Source organism: Lygodium microphyllum, chromosome 30 (assembly GCF_053477565.2).
Source record: "Lygodium microphyllum isolate KBCC chromosome 30, Lygodium_microphyllum_v1.1.10, whole genome shotgun sequence".
In the NCBI taxonomy this organism is placed as follows: Eukaryota; Viridiplantae; Streptophyta; class Polypodiopsida; order Schizaeales; family Lygodiaceae; genus Lygodium; species Lygodium microphyllum.
The window spans coordinates 34211491-34233926 of record NC_141164.1 but is presented as its reverse complement, the minus strand read 5'-3'; the positions used below and the strand labels follow the sequence as shown (position 1 = coordinate 34233926).

At 40.2% G+C, this 22436-nt stretch overlaps 1 protein-coding gene across 4 annotated transcripts in view; it reads left to right on the top strand.

Moving 5' to 3' along the window:
* LOC148009711 (uncharacterized) overlaps positions 1-22436 on the top strand; it is an 89670-nt gene that overhangs the window by 30584 nt on the left and 36650 nt on the right. For all 4 annotated transcript variants that reach the window (XR_015689789.1, XM_087673460.1, XM_087673458.1 and 1 more), the window contains exon 2: positions 2971-3828. Coding sequence is in view for 3 of the 4 variants with exons in the window: in XM_087673460.1 (XP_087529586.1) it covers positions 2971-3828 (858 nt within the window). In the remaining variant the exon portion in view is untranslated. The remainder of the gene's footprint in view (positions 1-2970; positions 3829-22436) is intronic.

Below are 22436 nucleotides of genomic sequence, written 5' to 3'. Positions count from 1 at the left end.
GAATTATGCTCAAATGGCTAACAACGGCTACACATAGCCTAACAGCCTTAACACGAGCAAAACCTCACACTGTCATTGACAACCTTACTTCTCTCTTACTGGAAATGTTTCAAAGGCTCTGATACCAAGGACATAGAGTGTACGATAGAAGTGCGAAAGCTGAAATTTGACACGGAGAACTTACGACAGACGAGCATAGGATAAAGAGTTCAAAGACAGTGTAGTGCAGTGTGAAGAGAACACAAGTATATTAGAGAGTTGAGTGAATACAAAGCTTTGGAGTGCTGAGATACAAGGCTATGAGAGTATACAATTTCTTCCAAATGCTTGTTCTCCAATGGTATACGAGGGGAGTTTATATAGGTTTGAGTTAGTGGCAAGAATGATTGATCAATAGTGGAGAGTTAGTGCGCATCTTTTAGTGCGAGCTAGCTGGGTACATGCGCAAAAAGTAGGTTAGTGCGCATAGAATATATTTACAAAAGTTTGTTGCTTGATTATGGTGGTTTGCGTGATAAAAGATCTGCTACAGTATTTTGCATGCCAGGAATATGTCGAAAAGTGATATTAAGTGCATAAAAAAAGAGGGACCGCCGTAAAAACCTTTTATTCCCGATCTCATTGGGAGCATTTTTGGTTAGGTAACTTGGCACATGTTGAAGATCTGTCTGGATGGTAAAGGAGACAAATTCAAGAAATATTCTAAAGTCTTTGATTGCTTTTATCATGGCCAAGATTTCTCTTTGATATGATGGGTAGTATTGTTGGGTTGAATTGAAGATGCTTGATGCGTATTGACAAATGTATAAAGCGGACGGTGAGATAGTGGTATCTTTTTCACAAAGAATAGCTCCCCAACCAGAATCTGAAGCATTAGTGTAGAGGATTAGAGGAAGCCCTGTAGGTAGATGCAAAGGTGGAAGGTGATGGATAAGATTTTGGACGTCATGGGTATGAAGAGCTTTCCAATTAAACTATCCTTTTCTGAGCAAGGATAAAGATCCTTTGAGTAAGACTAAATTAGGAGTTGCAAAATTTAGCCAATTAAGACAACCAAGTAATTGTTGCAGTTGTTTGACTGAGGTTAATGGGTCTGGAAAATCTAAGACTTTGGTTAGGACATGATCTTGTAGTTTAATAGTGCCATGTTGAATGCCCAACCCTAAAAATTCAACTGAGGAAGTGAACATGGATTTGGTGGGTGGGAGAACCATCCCTGCATCCTCCACAGCTTTTGCAAATTGAAAGAGATGATCAATATGGTCTTTAATTGTTTCTAAAAACACCAAAATGTCGTCGATGTAGACCAAACAAAAAGGAAACTTGGAGAGAACCGAATCAATCCAACTTTGGGAATATGTAGGAGCTGTTTTAATGCCAAAAGGTAGGACTGTCCATTGATAATGGCCTTGTGGGACACAAAACCGTGTTTTGTATTTGTCTTCCTCTTTGAGTGGTAATTGCCAGAACCTTGATTTTAGATCAAACTTACTGAAAATATTAGCCTTTTTCAATTTCTTAATCAAGATATCCTTTAGAGGAATAGGGTGACCATGGTTGTTTAGTTTTTTACCCAAATATCTGCAAATTTCTTTAACTCATGCACTGAAGCACTTGCTGAAGCAAAAATTGACCTATTCTTATAAAAGCCCTTTGCCTTGGCCTTGAAATTTTGATTAAAATAATAAAGTATACCTATAGCAGCCGCACAGATACGAAAATGTGCTGATGTGGCAACTCGAGAGAAAGCAGATCAATTTTGAGTTGCATGGCTGTTGATGTGGTAGACTAGAATAGATCTGGAGCAATTTTGGACTGTGCAGGTGATGACATGGCACTTCTGGATTGTGCCTGCAAAGTTAGGGTTTTTTGGACTACACTTGTAAAATTAGGGTTTTCTAGACTACACCTGTGAAATTAGGGTTTTTTGATTGTTCTGAACAACCATGACATGTTGTAGAGGTCGAGTAGAAATAAGCATTCAGAGGCTTGTAATTAATTACCATTCTTTTGCGGCCTCTTTTTTTGTTCAGAATGTTTATTCTCATAGAATGCTTGGCAAGCCCAAGGAGAATGTGTGGGCTCAACAAGGCCTTTAGGAAGCAGAGTCTAAATCTCCCCTTTGTATCAGCATTTTTCTTCAGTTAGTGCAGTATTCTTTCTTCATCTTCTGCTGTGTGTGTGTGTTTCTCTCTGTGTTCATGTTTCTCTTCCGTTACGTACACTCACAATTGACAAGGGTTGCCTCAGAAAATCATCAAATAAATAAATGAAAATAGAATCAGAAAAACTCCTGTCCTAGGGACTGCAAATTACAAACATTGACTCCTTACTCAACAGGCAACAGCTTCGATTTGGACAGACATAGCATGATGTTAAGAGCAGTGTAGGTGATACTTCTTCACAGGACATCTAGCAATGAATCTTACAGCCACCCACATTGTGTTGAGGTGGCTGAGGAATTGTAGTGATAGTTTGGGAGCTCTGTTACCACTGGAGGCTGGAGCAACCATTCAACAGTGGACTTGGATGAGCAGCACCAACCGATGCAAATAATGTATACAAGTCAATGAGTTGTTAGTACCATCATAAGCTAGACTATGTCTCAATGTAGTACGCTTAGAACTAATAAAAGTTTATGGATGCTTTGGTACTGATAATACTGCATACTTTGGCAGCACCAACCGATGCAAATAATGTATACAAGTCAATGAGTTGTTAGTACCATCATAAGCTAGACTATGTCTCAATGTAGTATGCTTAGAACTAATAAAAGTTTATGGATGCTTTGGTACTGATAATACTGCATACCAAAGTAAGAGTTCTTCTATTCTTTGAGAAGTTAAAAGGTAATTCAAGAGCACCAGTGATGTAGCTTTGTATCTGGGAAAGCAGGTAAAATGTATCAAGCATCTTTGATTTTTAGAATACATTATTTTTAAACATTATTCCTTTGGATACCTTATGCAGAGAAATTTGTCTACCTTTCGAACTCGACCAGTCCACAGACGGACAGTGGGAAATGGAGATACTGCACATTGGTTTTGGTGGGAAGAGGAGAGACAATGCTGGCATTCGTATGAAGCAGAGCTGGCTGCTCAGATTGAAAAAGCATGGACAGATTCAAATTTCAGCAGTAGTAGGACAAAAGAAAAAGTTCCTGCTGGTCTGTTGTCCTCTATAAATGGTCAAAAATATGAAATAAAATTCGAAGTGGATGCGATCCAGCACAATGCCAGAACCCAGTTTTCTCGAGGCATCCGGAGAAATCTGTGCATGCAAATATCCATGCAGACCACTGGCTTGCCAAATGCAAATGAAACAACAGTGGATAATCAAGTTAACAATGGAGAACAAATCAGAGCAGGATCCTTTGACTCAGGTCAGAGTGGGCCATCTTCATCAAGTCTGCACAACCAGCCTGATGGCATATGTTATAACACATGGCAGCATCTAGACTCACAACAAAAAAATAATCAGAGGGAAGAGCCACTACATTACAACCCTGCGGACATTGTGGACTATGAGAGTCCATCTGCAACAGAGCATTGTTCAATATGTCTAAACAGTTTGTCAGAGAAACCAGCAGCTCAACTTATGAGATGCAAACATTTCTATCACAGAGAATGCATTGAAAGATGGTTTGAAGGTCGACCTACGTGTCCTGAGTGTCTGACAGTGTATGGAACCATTGTTGGGACTCAACCGCCTGGAGAGATGCAAGTTGAGTACATCACATATGGTAGAAAGGCAGCTAAGTATGGTTTGGAAGGTTATGCGGACACAGATGTTATAAAAATTAGTTATTGTATTCCGAGTGGTATTCAGGTATGTTTGCTTCATATTTCTGAAGGGGGTGAGCATGTGAAGTTAGGTTTGATATTGGAAAGGAGCTGCTGATTTTTATTCTTAAAATCCTTAAATGAAAAGAAATTTCTATGAAATAGGAGAGTCTACTAAGGTAAAAAGTACATCAACCTCCAAAGATAGGCTGTAGCCAAATAAACACAAAAAACTGATGCAACCAAGTAGCTGATCAACTGCTCATACAGGATGTCACACATGTTCTGTGGTACATCAGCTTAAGCATGGAGTAGTCTGATCTGCATTATAACATCATTTGTTCTTGGCTATCCTCCTTTTTAGTGGCTAGTGGCAGAGAATTGCTCCCTAGTGAAGGACTTTGGGCCCCTCTTTGGCATTGTGTTGTCTGCCGTGCTCATAGATTTGGTGACTGCAATAGGTAGTAGTGTTTAACCCCAGAAAGGTGAAAGATCTCTATATGCATGACATGTAAGATGCCATCAGTAGAAAACTAACCATCCAAGTCTATGCATGTCTGTTTTTGTTCTCCAGTCCTCTAGAACAGTCTTAGGATTTGCTCGTATCATAGTGTGCTCTTACCTAGGATCCACAGCCTGTATTTTTGAATGGTCTGATGGTAGATGCATTGTTCAGTACTACTCTCCAAGTTTCCTTGCTAAATTTGAAGAGAACCTTCCCCAAGGAAGATGTGTCTTTTGGTCCAAAGTGTCATGTGCTAGACCAGTTGTGGTTGTTGAAGAGGAGACCAGGTCTTTCTCTCTTCAACTGACCTTGGGGCTCTTTGATTGAGATTAATGGAAACTTTGAAGAGAATCTTTTCCAAGGAAGGTTATTTGAAATTTCTTTGGACCTCAAGAGTCATGAATGTGGTTGCTGAAGGATTCTTCAACTGAATGCCGGGCTTTGTGATCTCTAGGTTCAAATAATGGTTGCTACAAATTTGATCTCAAAGGCTCTCCCGAAATTTTGGCCCTAGTTTGGTGAAAAATGATATTCCCTCTCCCTTCCTTTCTTCTCAAAAAGATACACATATGCACATAGTAGAAAAAAGTTCTTTCACCCTCTGATTGATGTGAGCATCGCACTTCAATATATGCCAATATTCTGCAGTCTACTCCATCTTTGAGATATTTTATTGAGTGAGCATTGTATTGTTATGTTGTTTTGTAATACGACAATGACGGCTTGATTGTAAGTAGCTACAAGACAGAATGTTGTTGGTGGGCCAAGCAGTTACTTCTTAGGTCTCAAATATCCCTTCATGGCTGCCTTGAAATACCAGTCTAAGAGCTTTCCTCCATACTTGCAAGCCAAGAAGCAATCCCAAATATAGTATCTGTAAGTCCCTTAAAGTGTTTTCAACAAGAATATGATGTCTACATGAGCTAAGGAGTTACATTCTAAATACTCTTGCATGCCAATAATCTCTCTCAAAATCTTGTATCCTTTCTAATAGAAAATGTAAATGATCTCCAACTGCATGAGGCTACAACCACAAGCAAGATGTCCCATTTACAAAATCAACTCATCCAAGTCTATTATATCTCCATTTGAAATGCTTCCATATATCTTCAATCTACACATGTGACAGAGTACAAGCTATACAAGCATAGAAAGAAACTTGAAGGAATAGACGCCGGACTTGCTTGCTGCCATAGAACTGAATGGGCTCACCCATGAGCCGAGAATTAATGGCCTCAAGAATCCCATCACAAAAGTTAACATCTTGTACTATCAAACCATGCTATCCGGTATGGATGTGAGTGCACATGGTAGAAAGTCCAATCACATACAACATGGCATAGTGAGCCTTCGACTCTTTTTATAGGATTTTTGAACCATTCTAACCCTAGCGAACATTCACACTACAAGACCTGTTACATCGTTGGACATCTAGATGGGTGGTAATAGCATTGTTCACTGCGGTTATCAAAGTAACCTAATATGAATGCTTTAGGGGCATTTTAGGGTTAGGGAAGCCGAGGCTTATTTGTGGGACTTAAGGCCCTATTGTGCACATCATTTTCTATAGGCTAACACACGTTTGCACTTTGGATGGTGTGGGTTGTTGGTATGAGATGCCAATCCCCTTGGGACATAGTCATGATTTGACATGTTGCTAGCTTCCAGGCTCAAGGGTGAGTCCATTCGGCTCTATGATTGGTCGGTGAGTTTGATGTCCATTTCCTTTATTTTCTTTGTTGTGGATGTGGCTTGTATTATGTCTCATGTGTAGGTTGGATCCTAGGGATATTATATGCGGGAAAAGAAATGGCAAAAAACAGAATTTCACCTAATTTTTGAAACGGGGGGAGGAGTTTTGGGTTTTAGCCAAAAATCCATACGTAGGTACTTTTTTTTCCCCATAGAAGACATTTCTTTTAATAGCACCTCGGCAAAAAGCTTGAGGTAAATTACAAAGTACAAGGAACTTTGTGAAGAGTAACCAAGTACATCACCAACTAATCCGGTGGGCTGTAATGCTAAACCATGTCTTTGTGGAAGTCTTTTTTGGTAATCCCAATATCTCCATCCATCTACTAGACAGGTGGTCGGGTCTAGGTCAATGTGCTACTTCCTCTCGAAGTGAGCCACTATGTTGTTCCTTTGTCTGGAGTATCCAATGAATGCTGTCTGGTAAAGGTTCCCTCATTGGAGATGGCCATCCTCAACCATAAAAGTAAATGTCCTGTCTTTGCTAGTCACCAAGACTGCCAAAAGAATATTCCATCTAGAGAATCGATTGATCCAAGTGTGAGAGGTGCCTCTATTTGTTTACCAATTTGGTAGAACTCCCTCTCTCATGGTCTTGATCATAATATATGCTCCCTTGAGGCCTTGTAGTCTCAATCTCTGAGCCTCTTGCAGTAACCTTGGAATGCAAATCAGTCTCCTATTGATTCAACTGTTAGGAGTTGTGTTTTTCATGCACTATCATCTCCTGCTTGTGAGCCTTAGTCTGAGTCAAATGGGGACATTAGGAGCTCTGACGTGTCTGTCATGTGCTTTGACAGAGGAGGCAGCTCATTCTAGAGTCCACATTTCTTCTTTTAGTCTGTTTAGGAGTATTTGTCAGTTAGTTTCCAGTCATTTTGCTGCCCTTGCCACATTGCCAATGTTCCATATTGCCACATGAGCATTACTGCTACTATGTTAGCATTTTCAGCATTATTTGCTGCTGTCGACTGTATTTAATGCAATTAATTAATTGCAGTCGGCTTGATTATTTGGCACCCTTTGATGCTAGTTGGCCAGTTTTGGGGGTCTTTGGCCATACATAGCTGCCCCCCACTAGTTGGCAAATCATCTTCTTTTCCCCTTTGGCAGGTGCTCTGTTGGTTGTTGTAGTCTTCTCCGTCTCCATCATGGACAATAGGTTGCATACTCTCCGTCTCTATCTCTGTCACCATTGATCCAGTGCCCTCATTGATACCTTGGGTTGCATGCAGGGATTGATTAGTCCATTCCTTTGTATTCAACATTCTTCTTCAATTAGTGCAGCTTTCTTTATTTTATCTCTTGTTCTTTGTGTGTGTGTGTGTGTTCATGGTTCTCTTCCTTTGTGCACTCTCACATGGTATTAGAGCTGAAGTGAGTGCATGGAGTTACCCATTCGAGAGGAGACTCCCCAGAGTGAAAACATAGATTTTCAGTCATTTGTCCCTTTGCGGAAATATAGATTTTCTGTGTTCTATTAATCCATACGACACAAGTGGACCATCTATGTAGTACAATCCTACTGAAACTAGCCTTCCTCCTCAGATAGGTTGGTAAATAACTTGATTTAAGACTAATTACAACATGCATAAAATTCACATAAATTGAAAATGCACACTTTACCACTTTAATCTTAGACAATGGACAGCATGTTGGCTCCAAAACTGGTGCCCCTTGGGATATTTCTTTAGCTTTTATTGCAAATGGATGGAGTACAATGGAGATTCTCTGATCCCCTTTGCTAATCCAAGTGCCTCTTGTTGTCAAAGTTGACTAGCAAGCCTTCAAACCAATTTTCCCCTTGGTTTGCTTAGGGAATTAGTCTTCACAGTGATCCTTGAAAAACAAATTCAGCCCCAAATCAGATATTGGCTAGTTGGCGTCATGGGGACATGAAATTTTGAGATGGTTGATAACATTTGATTAAGTTATTAATCAAATGTGCAAGGTTGTTTAAGCACATGTGATGCATATGGCAATTATTTCATGGTAACAAGCCAAGGACCTTGAGGATGCAGTGGGTATCAAAGACAAAAGTTGTGATAAGTTATGCCAATTGGGCTTTGGTGGTTAGTTGGTGTTAGTTTTGACCTGGGACAGTTATTTGGCCAATAAGTGTGGGTGGTGATACTAGGGATAGCATTAATTAATTAATTAATACTAGTCTCAGGGTCGAGAGAGGTTGGGGACCACTCGAGGTTGCAAATGGCCTAGCCAATTGAATTATGGATGGGCACATTTAATTTTGGGCAGGGTCAGAAGGCCTTAAATTAATTTTTAGGATTATTTAATTTTGAAAATTAATTAAATGCGTGGATAATATTGAAAAATGGGTTTAGAAGGCTAGCACTTAGGGAAAAATGCCCATGTAAACTAACAAAACGTTTTGGGGGCTGGGTCTCAGCCATTCAGTCAGTTTACAACTTGGGAGAGGGAGAGAGAGAGAGCCGTTGGTCCATTTTCTGATCAGAGAACAATAATTTGCTACAAAAGATAGACATCTGGAGGTCTTAATAACCACAGAACAGTAGGGAGTCATCTTCCAGGGCCTGGCAACAATATTGCTGATTAGGTGACATCATTTTGGAGGTGCATGGCAGTAGATGACTGCATTAAATGTAGGCTGGAGCATGCAATATGTAAAATTTAGGGTTTTCTCGAGAAGAAAATCAGATTTCTCTCTCATCTTGGCTTTCTCTCACCTTCTCCAACCCTTTCTCAGGAGATCTTAGCATTTCTCAGTCATTTTGAGCAGATCTTAGCCAAATTTGGTGGATAGTAGAATGATCTTTGTTATAAACCCTAAATTTTTGCAAAAATTAGGGTTTACCCACCACCTTAGAACCTATGCTAATAGGAAAAGGCATTGTACACTGAAATTAGCACCTGAAATTTGTGGAATTGACACGGATTTCAGATGCCAGGCCATCCATTGTAAATTGGGGCAACATTTGGCCAATTGCTGGTTCCATTTGTGCAATTTTTGGGTGAAAATCAAGGGGCAGTTGGCCCAAATTGCTTGTTGATTGTATGTACAACAAGGGGCTTTTGAATCAGCAAAGGAGATTGTGGAATCTCAACTTGTACTCAATCCATTAGCAATTAAAGTTAAAGAAATACCGAAAGGGGCGTCAGTTTTGTGGCCATTTGGGTGTCTATTGTTCAAGATTATTAAGGTAAATTGCGCATTTTAATTTATGTTTATTTTCTGATTGCTGTAATTAAGTGCTTAGTTAGGGAATTACCACCCTTTCCCAAAAGGAAAGGTGGTTTCAATTGGCCTCTTAAATCTCCTTGAAATTTCTCAATTTCAGTTGCTGGAATTCAAGTCTTGGGCTTTCAAATTTGAGCACATATTCCAAGGTGGTTGTCGAATCCTAATTTTTGTTGTAAATTAGGATTTAAGTAGAGATTTTCCAATATCTTCATCTTTGATGACTCAAATGGCTGGATTTTGCTAAGATAACTTAAGAGATGGTTGTAGGATGAGAGAGAATGCTGTAGAGAGAGAAATTTAAGAGTTTCATTGCAAGAAAGGTTGAAAAACCGTTACTTTCCTGCTGAAATAGCCATGAAAGCTGTCATCTACATTTTAGGACTACCAGGAAGATTGTTGCCCCCTCTTATATGCTTTCATATGCACTAGAAGGACCTTGGGCTGTTGCCATTTGCCCCTAGAGGCCTCCAAACTGTTGTCACCTGCTACATGACTAATCCTTGGTGGTTGCAAATCACATCAATAGTATCTTCTTGCTTTCTAACAGCCTTCTTTTCTCTCACAATGGATGGAATAAACTTTCACCAACCCCTAAAAACGTTTTTGCCACTTGCATAGGTAAATTTTGCGAAGTGGTAACCTTCTAATTTCATTTTTCGATATTATCTTTGCTTATTAAATTATTTTTTAGAATATTAATTTTAAAAATTAATTTAATAATTACACTAGTGCTAAAAGAATTAATTTCACTAGCTAATAATTTTATTGGCTAGGCCAATTTGTCTTCCAAGTATCCCTGAGCAGTTATTAGTCCTTATATCGGTGTTAATTAATTAATTAATGTCTAGTCTCTAATATCACTACTAACATTAGTGGCAATACATTGGCGTAGGCCAAAATTTGACACTGGGTATCACCTAGTACCTATCAGACATAACTTATTACAACTTTTGTCTTTAGCACCAACTGATATTTTGAAGTCTTGGGTCCCACATTGTGAAGTAATTAACTTGCGTCTCACATGTACAACTCACATTAGCAATAAAATTTCACGTCCTCGTGATAGACCATTCCCTTGAAATCCTTGCAATTATCCTTCATTGTATTGCAATGTGCGAAAGCATGTGTTGCCACTACTAGAAATATATGCTAGCACCATAGTCAAACAACATATGCACATATTGTTGAACCATGCTCATGCCCTCTGCATGTGAAATTCCAGTTAGTTAAACTAGTTACAATCCACACATATCACAACCACTGTTAGAACCATAAGGGATGTATCCACATATCAAAACCCAACACTGCACTAAGGCATTGTAATGGATAAATTGAGCTTAAACATCTCATAGCAATGATGTACCACATGTTAGTAATGTAAAACATACCTTAGTTGCAAACCACATGTAATTTATGCAATTGTACTTTTTTTTTGCACGACTTGCAAATGTACATTGCATACCATCCATGTATTTTTTACATGCCTTGTAAATTTACATTGCATCAAAATGTACATTCCATGACACTAGTAGTCATACAAGTCAATAACCGTATAAATGTATAGTTTTGGAGCCTAGGTGCAAACCATACACATTTGCATAGCAACTCACAGTGACTAGTATACTGACTAGTGAACCCAATGGCAGAAATAGTGTCAGCATACAATACCTTGGATGTAAACCAAGTACATCCGAGATCCACTGCATAATTGAGTTGTCCATCACTAGAGGAGTAGAGATGCAACCTTTCCCTTGAGCATGAGGCAATACTTTGGACCTTCTATGCCTTGCTAAATCTGAAAGAGTTCGATCCAAAATTGACTCTAATTGAAACACATCAAGGTAAAGTGTATCACTGAGGATAATCTATCAGGTCACCCTGCTCCATCCAGTTGCATTCTTTTATAGGTGAAACAATGCTGAAGCTTCACCAAGAAGCATACGGAAACTTTACCTCTAACTTAACTTGCCTCAAAACCTCCACTAGGTTCTAGGTCTTTTTTCTTAAGCATTGCAATGCTTTTAACTTTCACATTGTTGCAACCAACTTAACTATTATGCAACATTGTATCTAGTTGACTAGCCCCTCATATATACATACTACGAGCACCAAATGCATTACGAAACATTCTTATTTTCATACTTTGGACGATTGCAATGTGATTGTGCATGGGAATTCGCATAGTACTAGTCATACCACGATACATTTTCCCATACATTGCATGCATTGATAGCTACATTTGCCTCATGACTGGCACTTGCATGACCAACATTAATATCATGAGTCCTAAAGATTGTGGGCCGCATATATGCATTGCCAAACTTGCCACTTTGTGCCCATCATGCCAACATTGCTGTACATGGGGTTATGCATATTATGAGCCATAATCGGATACATTGGGCCTTGCACACCAGACATTGGTTGCTGCATACCATAAGGAGTTGTGCCATACATCCCCGTATGTGGTCCTTGATCCACCATGGGATGGAAACTAGTGCCACCACCAAAATACCCTGGCTGCCCCATCATTGTATGCATGCGTTGCTGTCCAAGAAGCATTGGATTGGCACTTTCAAGTGTGAAGAAATGATCTAAACACAGAAAACACAAAACCAATTGTACAACAAAGCACAAATTGATAGAATATAGATAGGGTCAGTGTGACTCAGAGACAATGAACACAAAGAATATTGAACTGAATGTCTATTGAAAATAGAGTGCTCATGTAGCAAACACACTATATAGTGAATGAATATTGAACCTTGAACTTCTATGTCTCAAGGACCAAGGCAGAGATAATGAGCTGTAGAGTGTGTTGTCCTCCGAATGGATCCCGAAACGCAACAAGGCAGTCTTTGAGGGTCGAACACGAGCAAACGCACCTGTGAAAGCTAGATCTGATGTAGATGGATAGTGAGGAGAAAGAAAGACTAAAAATGCAGGTACTTGAGGAGAGAGAAAAACTGGGTGATAGTAGAAAAATTGCAAATGCAAACGCTAATGTGGTTCTTCTAGTCAGGTGACAGCAAAAACAATAGGACAACAATGTTTGTTACCAACAAAAAGTGATCCAAAAGCAGTCGCCAACTGTGGAGAGGGGTTGCCAAGCAGCAAATGCATCAACTATGTGGCTGGATCAGCAAGGGAGAACAGTTGAGTGGAGGTTGGAAATGGTTGCTAGACTGACGACAATTTTGGATGAGATGTCCTTCGTGAATGGGGTGTGGGCAGCGAAGCTAGAGGGCCTGAAAGTTGCAAAAATGAGATTGGGCTAAATGGAGAGCAGTCTATCTATTTATAGAAATTTTCAAGACCTCGTAGCACACACCATTTTAAAACTCTCTTGAACTGCGCACCATTTTAGAGTGTTCATTAATTAAGCATTGTTGGGGTTGTTTAAGTGGCTAATTCAACATGTAATGCCCATGTTAGCTCAACACCACCTCTCAGGCCCAAAAACTGAGCTAGAAAGAAAGCGCAACCTAAAGTTTTGAGTGTTTTTGTTTTTATGTATTTTGGCCTAAGGCGTTCCATCCCAAAGTAGCCAGGGCATCAGACAAAAGATGCATGGTGATTGCCCAGTGGCCTATCAAGACTACAGAGGCGATGGTTATCTTACCAAGGAAGTCCAAGTGGTCACCCCACACAGGCTAGGGCATTGGACAAAGGGTGCATGTTGGTTGCCTCCTAACTTTACAATTGCCTCATTGTCATTGTGCTTTAGGAACTTGGAGCGACTACACAGGCATGCAAATGGTGATCTACAAGTAGATGGAATGCCAAGATCAACCTCTATGCTACTAAATGCCCTCAACTCGAAAAAAGCACTAGACCACCATCAAGGTGTTGCACAAAATAAATCATGCATGGAAGATAATACACCACAAGATGACCATCATCATTTCAAACGATTGCTAGAGGACTTACTACTTCAACTTGATAATTGTGCTATCATTGCTTGTTGCACGAGGAACATTCAAGATGATCCAGCTTGGGTTTCTCATGGTGGGTCATATTGATAAGGCACGTGTCCATCAAAAATAGTAATTTCTAGGCTTTTGGATTCATGTCATCGCCCGGTGCTACCCAACGTCACCGTCACCTATTCTACACATCAACTGAAGCATTCACAATTGTTAGAAAATAATTAAATAAAACTCGACAAAAGTGAATACCTAGAAGTCTTCAGCTACAGAATAATTAAATAAGTTGGAACTTTGTCATCGTGACCTTAATTTAATTCGATTGCGCACTCTAAACTCGTAAACGTCTATTAATTTAATATGTATTTTATGGAAATACCCGCTATGGAATCATCCACGTGCACTTTAAATTAATCTGATGCCCAAAAAGGACAGGTGTCCCCGTCAACTTCTCGCACAAGGAATCCACCTTGTGTACGAGCCTCGGCAAATAAATATAATCACGGAATCCACCGTGGAATATGCCTCTTGGCATCATCTCCCATTACTTTTCACTCTATCCTCCACCTTTCTATCCTTCATCATCACAACCATGGCACGTTCCAAGCTTCCTATCAAGAAGGTACCTGCAAGAGGCCATAGATTGAGTGAGAAATGTCCATATCTACCTTCTCCATGTCCATATCTACCAAGTCTTGCAAAGGCGGATGAAACCATATTGAACTTTTTTTTGTTTTTCTTTTATTTGGATAATGTTTGTTTCAAAAAGTAGAGGGTATAGTCAATTAAGTAACAAATGGAAGACTAGTAGCCAAATCCAAAGGCTTTCACAAAATAAACAGGCTATTGCTACCCCTACTGGATGTTAATGATGAAGATAATAGCCAGGCCCAAAGGCTTTCACAAAATAAACATGCTATCCCTACCACTACTGGATGTCAATGATGAAGATAATAGGCTAGTGGTGTGTGAAGCAAATATGGTGGGTATGTGGAGAGACAAAAAGATGTGCGGAAGCAAGCTAGCGAAGCTAAGCAAGCAAGGGAGATTGCCATGTGCAATGTTGCGAATATAGTGGATCGAGAGTCAACCACTCCAAGGTGACCGAAAAGGGATAAATGCACACAAATGTATGTTTACAAAAACAAAATGCCAATGCATTGGAGTTATGCAAGAGGCAATCCAAGTGTGATCATGCTCATGCAAAATGGTATGCAATGGTACGAGTTGGACAATGCCCTTGCAAGGGAATTGTTCACTTGTCTAAGTACCCTTTTACAATCATGTCATCCTGACAATGCAGATGAAGATATAATATTAAAAAGTGTATAGTAAATACAATGTCTAAGTCAAAATCTATAAGCATCATCATCGTCACTGTTAAGAAAAGAAGCCGTCCCCTCTTAGAGTGGAAGGGAAAGCTGTAGACTGCCCCTCTCACTATCGGACGGTGAAAGGAGAAGTAAGCACCTTCCCAAGATGTTGATGTCCATGCCTTGGGAATTCAAAACATGCCTCATCAAATTGGACCAAGTGGTAAAATTCGACTCATTAAAACGAGTCTCGTTTGAAAATGCATGCTTGACTAATGAGAATGAATGGGATGCTGGTGGGGGGTAGGTATGTGGTGTAGGATATGGAGGTGGATAAGGTGGATTTGATGGTGGTGGATAAGAGAGCAATGGATTAGGTGGGTAGTCAGAAATAGATTGTGAGTGCCCAAGGAGTGCTGGTTGATGTAAAGGCATTGGAACACGAATGTTTCCATAAGGTGCCAATGGTGGAGGTGGAGCCACTAGGACATGTGAGCCCTTTCCAAATGTCGGCTAGGAAATAAACCGGTGAGTCCACTAGATAATGCCATGGAGGCAAATTGTGATACCAATTGGGGCACATAAGGGTATGTTTGGAATGCATTCCCAAAGGGATAGCCCGAAAGTGTGTGTGGGAGAGGCCGAGCCTCCATCATGGGTACAATGCCCAGATAGGTGGAAGGTGTCCTAAAGGCTGTGCCTAAGTGTGCGGAATCCCTCAAGGTGGTGTGTGGTGGAATATGTGGTGCACTTGACGGAGGCTGAAAGAAAGGTGTAATGGAATATGAGGGCGGGATGGGTGGGAGCCCAAAAGGATTTGTGATTGGTGTGGAAGTGGAAAATGATGTGGTTTGCTTGTGAAAATTGAGACCAAATGGATTTATGATGGGTGTAGTAGTGGGAAATAAAGTGGGTTTCTTTTGTCTATTAAATGCATGAAATTGAAAAGATGATTGTAATGTGGATGTGGATGCACCTACTCCAATACTCCATGGTAGCTTGAAGTCTCTCCAGCCATGCCAGATCTATTAGTGGCAAGTTGGGAGGCCCATTTCTGATTGTTTTTGGTCATATTTGGCTGTGGAGATTGAAGTACTATGGAATTGTTTGAAGTCATTTGACCCTTTGGTTGTTCCTGCTTCTGTGGATGAGCTTTCCCATCAAAGTCCTAGGTACATCAAAGAGAACTTGGCTCTGATACCATGTGAAGAAATGCTCCAAACACAAAAAACACAAAAACAATTGTACAACAAAGCACAAACTGATAGAATATAGTTAGGGCTAGGGTAACTCAGAGAATATGGAAGTGAATGTCTATTGAAAATGTAGTGCTCATGCAGCAGACACACTACACACTGAATGAGTATTGAACCTCACACTCTTGTGTTTCAAGGACGAAGGGAGAGGTAATGAACTAGAGAGAGTGTTATACTTTGAATAGATCCCAAAACATAGCAAGGCAGCCTTAAGGGTTGAATACTGGCAAACACAGTTGTGGAAGTTGGATTTGATGTAGATGGGCTTTGAGGAGAGAGAGAGACTAAAAACGCAAGTACCTGAGGAGAGAAAAACTGGGTGATAGCAGAAAAATTGCAAACACAAATGCTGATGTTGTTCTCCCAGCCAGGGGACAGCAAAAACAGTAGGGTAGCAATGTTTGGATAGTCTCCAGTAGTAGGAAGTGGCCTAGAAGTAGTCGCCAATTATGGAGAGGGGCCGACAAGCAACAAACACAACTATGTGGCAACAAGGTGGTGGCTGGAAGGTGAGAGAACAATAGGGTGGAGGCTAGAAATAGACGCCAGACTGATGTACAGGCTTGGATGAGATGTCCTCTGCAAATGGGTTGTGGGCAACGAAGCTAGAGGGCCTAAAACTTGCAAAAACGAGATTGGGCTGAATGGAGGGCAACCTACCTATTTATAGAAAGTTTTAGGACCTCATACTGCGCACCATTTTAAAACTTTCTTGACTTGCACACCATTTTAGGATTTTCATTAATTAAGCATTTTTGGAGCTGTTCAAGTGGCTAATTCAACATGTAATGCACATGTTAACTCAACACCAAGTTGGCCTTGCATATGCATCAATTGCCCCATTGGCATCATTTGCTTATGCTCACTACCCACATTCGCAACATCATGCTTCCTTTGGTGCATCTTGTTGTCTTGAAGCTCTTGAAGACGATTTTCTCTTCTTGTCTTTGGTGCCCTCCTTTAAGGGGTTAAAAAAGCATAGGAACCAAGGATCATTTGCCAATTGTGCAAACATTTCAACTATTGTCCTCAGTTGATCTTTAAACTCATAATCAAACTCCTCTCCCTCTTGCAGTTCATTAGCTTCTAAAGGCCTAGAAGGACCAATATTTTGGTCTAAACCAACATTATCAGCTTGCTGTCCATGTTGTGTGCCTTGTTCAAGATTAGACAATTGCATTTTCCCTTCATCATGTGAATTTTAAGACTGAGAGGCATCATCATAACTTGATCCCATCTCACTATCTGAAGAGATTCGTGCTATAGTACTCAACTGATTACAATTTCAGTACTAGAGCAAAGCTTTTGACTTCCAACAAGGTGCCTTGGGCCCACCGATTCAAGAGAGTTGATGGTATCCTGGTGATGGAACCTTGAAACCAGCTTTCCTCCTTAGATAGGGTTGTAAGTAGCTTGATTGAAGACTAATTATAGCAAGTATAAAATTCACATAAATTAAAAATGCATACTTTACTACTTCAACCTTGGACAATGGATAGCCTATTGGCCCCAAAGCTGCCGCCCCTTGCAGTATTTTTTAAGCTTTTATTGCAAGTGAATGGAGTACAATTGAGGTTCTCTAGTCCCCTTCGCTAATCCAAGTACCTCTTGCTATCAAAACTGACTAGCAAACCTTCAAACCAAATTTTCCCTTGGTTTGCTTGGGGAATTGGCGTTCATTGTGTTTCTTGAAAAACAAATTCAACCCCAAATTAGATATTGACGGACTGGCATTTTGAATCTCCTTGAAATTCCTCAATTTCAATTGCTAGAATTCAAGTCCTAGGCCTTCAAATTTGAGCATACATATCGAGGCACCTATCAAACCCTAATTTCTATTGTGAATTAGGGTTTACAGCAGAGATTTTCCAATATCTCCATCCTCTAGTGACTCAAATGTTGGATTTTACTGAGATAACTTGAGAGATGGTTGTAGGATGAGAGAGAATGCTGTAGAGAGAGAAATCTTAGAGTTTCATCACAAGAAAAGTTGAAAAAACCGTTGTTGCCTTACTTAAACAGCTATAAAAGTTGTCACCTATAGCTTAGGACCACCAGAAAGACTACTGCCTCCTCTTGTATATTGTCATGTGCACTAGAAGGATCTTGGAGTGTTGTCACGTGCTCTTGGAGGGCTCCAAAGTGCTGTTACCTGTTGTAGGATTGGTTCCTTGTGGTTGTAAATCACATTAGTAGTGTCTCCTTACTCTCTAAGAGCCTTCTTCTCTCTCATAATGGTTGAAATAGACTTCCACCGGCCCCCAATACGTTTTTTTCACTTGCATGGGCAAGTTTTGCTAAGTGGCAGCCTTGTAATATCATTTTTAAGCATTATTCATCTTATTAAATTATTTTTTAGAATATTAATCGTGAAAATTAATTTAGTAACTATTTTTGTGCTTAGAGAATTAATTTCACTAGCTAATAATTAAATTGGCTAGGCCAATTTGTGTTCCAATGTTGAGCAGTTATTAGCCCTTAGACTAACATTAATTAATAAATTAATGCCTAGTCTCTAATGTCACCACTAAAATTAGTGGCCAATACATCAGTCTAGGCCAAAATTTAACATTAGGTACCACCTAGTACCTATTAGGCATAACTTATTATAACTTTTGTCTTTGGCACCACTTGAAATTTCGGGGTCTTGAGTACCACATTGTGAAATAATTAACTTGCACCTTACATGTGGAAGTCACATCAGCACATTTGATTAACTTTTAATCAAATGCTAAGAAAAGCAATAAGATTTCACATCCTCGTGATATCTACCACGGAGGTGTAGTTGCTTTTCATAGATTGGGACCATTTATATCAAACTGCAAAATTTTGTGGGTGTCTGAAGGTGTTGAAGATGTTTGATCATTGGTTCAATGGCTTTGATGAAATTGACGAGATCTCTCATCACTTCTCTAAAAAGTGGCCTGATCGTTGCGAAGATCAGAGGTCCTAGCTCCATTCTAAACGGGAACCCTCTTGCATGGTCACATAGATTGGAGTAGTCATCTCCTTTCCCCTCTCTACATGTCTTCCAGAGGGCCCATCCTTCTGGCCTTAGGATGCCTATGATGGCACCGTCAATGTGGGTGCTCGTTCTTCCTTCTCTTCCCAAAGAAGTGTTGAGATATCGAGCTCCACTCATGATATGCCAGGGTGACCGTTGTGCATTTATGCCACCAACTTGTTAGCTGCAGATGCGGTTGGTACACCGCCCATGAATAATAGCTAGATGACAGCTATCCTTATCTACTCTAGTTGGTGGCTTAGTTAGTATGCCACCTTAGTTAGTTGAGTTTGGTTTGAGACCCATATATAGGGTTCTTCTATTTCTCTGTACCAGAGTTCTTTTGGCTCACACAACTAAGAAGAGGAAAAACTGTTTTCAGCCTCCACCTTTGTGTGTATTCTCCCATTGTGTAAGTGAGAAAGCTACAATTGAGACTTCTCCTTCTCTCCCACAATCTTGACATGGTATCAGAGCCTGGTTCGTGGTAAGGAGCTCAAGAAAGCAAACCAAGTTCACGGTGTTCTGGTAAGAGGACCAGTGTTGCTTTCATTTTTCGAGTTTGGGAGCAAGTCTCTGCAGGTAGCACAACCGGAAAGTGCAAGAGTGCATTGTCTCAGATTGAGACGCCCTTCGCAGTGTAGCAAGAGGGTAGTATATGCTGCGGGCAAGGGCTTTAGCCCTTGATTGTCCTGTTTTTTTGATTTGAGGCCATTTCGGGGCCTGTTTTGGAGACGAAAGTTTTTCGCACGCACTCAAGAAAAGGCCCTGTTTTTTGCTGTGCGACCATTGTTCTATAGGTCGGTGAAAAGTTACCGTAGAAATTGCATCGTATGCTTGTGCACACAGACATTGGGAGTTACAGAATCATCCTTGTTGCCTGTTGATGCAAAATCGTCACTAGGAAGTGACTGTGTGGTCAAATACCACTTTCGTCAGTTTTGCAGATTTTCCCTTGTGAGTCTGAAGCTGTGTTTTTTGCAGTGACAGAATTTTTTGCAGTGTTCTGTAATGGCATCTGATTCTCTTTCACAGATTGTCACTGAAAAGCTTGACAAGAACAATTTCCAAGCATGGAAGTTTAGAATGACGAATTTCCTTATGGGAAAATGATATTGGAAATTTGTTGTAGGAAATGAAGAAGAACCAGTTCTTCCTGATGTTCCCAATCAACAGCAAATGCAGGCATTTAAAGGATGGCATGAGAGAGCCAGAAAAGTTATGTACTGGCTGTCTATCAGTATTTCAGACTCTATGATTGTGCATACTCAGGATGCAAGTACGCCAAAAGAGGCATGTGATACTTTGTTAAAAATGTATAGCACAAATACGCAAGCCAGGAAAATGCAGCTCAAGCAAGAGTTGCACAATGTGCAAAGAGAAAGTATGAACATCAATGACTACCACATGAAGGTGAAGAAGATTGCAGATGCACTTGTTTCCATTGGGTCGCCAGTGGAAGATGATGATTTAGTTTCTGTGACCTTGAATGGTCTAGGAAAGGATTATACACAGTTCCGAATATCCATTTCCGTCCGTGAAATATTTCTTGATTTTGAGGAGTTGATTGCTCTTCTAATTTCTGAGGAGCAGAGAAATGATGGTGCATCTTCTTCAGGAGGAACTTCAAAAGAAGCTATCTTCTACTTAAATGCTGGAAAAGATAGAGGCAGAGGTAGAGGAGGCCGATTTGGAGGCCGTGGTAGAAATCAGAATATGCAGCGAACTCAAGAAAACCAGTCCTATGGAGGAGGACGTGGTAACTCTAGAGGCAGGGGGAGCCAAAGAGGTCGTGGTGGATAGCAAAGAGGGCAAAATGCAAACAGCAATGTTGAATGCTACTACTGTGGTAAAATGGGTTATATGGCTAAAGACTGCTATAAAAAGCAGAATGACATCATGAATGGAAAATTGCAACAAGGGAATTATGCATTTTCTAGTAGACAGGGTGATGACAGAAATGAGCATTTGTTTATGGTGCAGCACATGACCAATTCTGTGACAAGTGCAGAAGAAAGCAACGATGTGTGGTATGTTAACTCAGGTGCATCAAACCACATGACAGGTCATGCAGAATGGATGCAGGATGCAAGGAAAATGAAAAAACCAGGATTTGTGGAGACTGGTGATGATACTGCATATCCTATTGTGCAGATTGGAAAAATTTCTTTGTCTATGCAGGATGGGAAAAAGAAATACCTGTCGGATGTATTTCATGTCCCGAATATCACCAAGAACCTGATTTCTGTTGGTCAAATGGTTGAGCAGGGCTTGCAGGTCAGATTTAATCCTCATGGATGCTTTGTTGAGGATATGAAAAATAAAGGTCACTTGATAGCAAAAGGAAAGAATAAGGGCAGAATGTTTACGTTGGATGCAGACATGCCTGAATTGAGTGCAGCAATGTTTGCAGATGGGACCGGTGTAGTTGCAGATATTGATATCTGGCATAAACGCGTTGGTCATGTTAATGTACAGTGACTTAAATCAATGCAAGACCAAAATATTGTTGTAGGATTGCCTAAATTCAAGGTTGTAGAAATGCATAAGGTATGTGAAGCCTGTCAATTTGGAAAATAGGCAAGAAAACCATTTCCTAGATATGTTCAAGAGAGTAAGAAGCCATTGGAATTAATCCACTCTGATGTGTGGACTACTAAAGCTGCATCTATTGGAGGCTGTTATTATTTTGTCACTTTTATTGATGACTATAGCAGAAAAGTTTGGGTGTATTTTATGAAAAAGAAAAGTGAAGTTTTTAGGCATTTCAAAACTCTTAAAGCTATGGTTGAAAAAGAAACAGGTCTGCAAATAAAATGCCTAAGGTCAGATGGAGGGGGAGAGTACCTCTCAAATGAGTTTGCAAGGTTCTTGCAGGAGCATGGCATAAAGCAGCAATATTCATGTAGTCATACCCCACAGCAAAATGGAATTGCTCTCAAATGAGTTTGCAAGGTTCTTGCAGGAGCATGGGATAAAGCAGCAATATTCATGTAGTCATACCCCACAGCAAAATGGAATTGCAGAAAGAAAAAACAGGCATATTGGAGAGGTATCTCGTGCCATGCTTAATGAAAAAGACCTGTTAGATTTTTACTGGGCTGAGGCAGTTGCTACAGCAGTCTACATAATGAACAGGACTCCCACTGCAGCAATACATGGCATGACTCCAGAGGAGAGGTATACTTGTAGGAAACCATATATTTCTCATTTGAAAATTTTTGGTTGCATTGCCTATGTTCATGTGCCAGATGAGTTGAGATCCAAGTTGGATCCAAAAGCTGAGAAGTGCATCTTTATTGGTTACTCTCTGTAGCAGAAAGGGTATAGATGCTATAACCTTTCTACTCGTAAGTTTACAATGAGCAGAGATGTTTTTGATGAGATGAGTGGCTGGTATAAACTAGTAAATGTGATTGATAATGTAGATGCACAAAATGATAATGCTGCACAGAATTCACAGCAGCAGTCACAAGACATTAGTGGACCTGGAGTGTCCTCTAGCAGTGGTTCACATTCTTCGCCATGGACAGGTAGATTGAGATCATGAGAATCTTCTCAAAGCAATGCAGATAGTGGTATGCAGGTTTCACGAAAAGGAAAAGAGAAGGTAGATCAGCCCATGTTTGATGTGAATGCAGGTCACTCTTATGTGGATGGTGAATCTAGTGGCTCAGAACA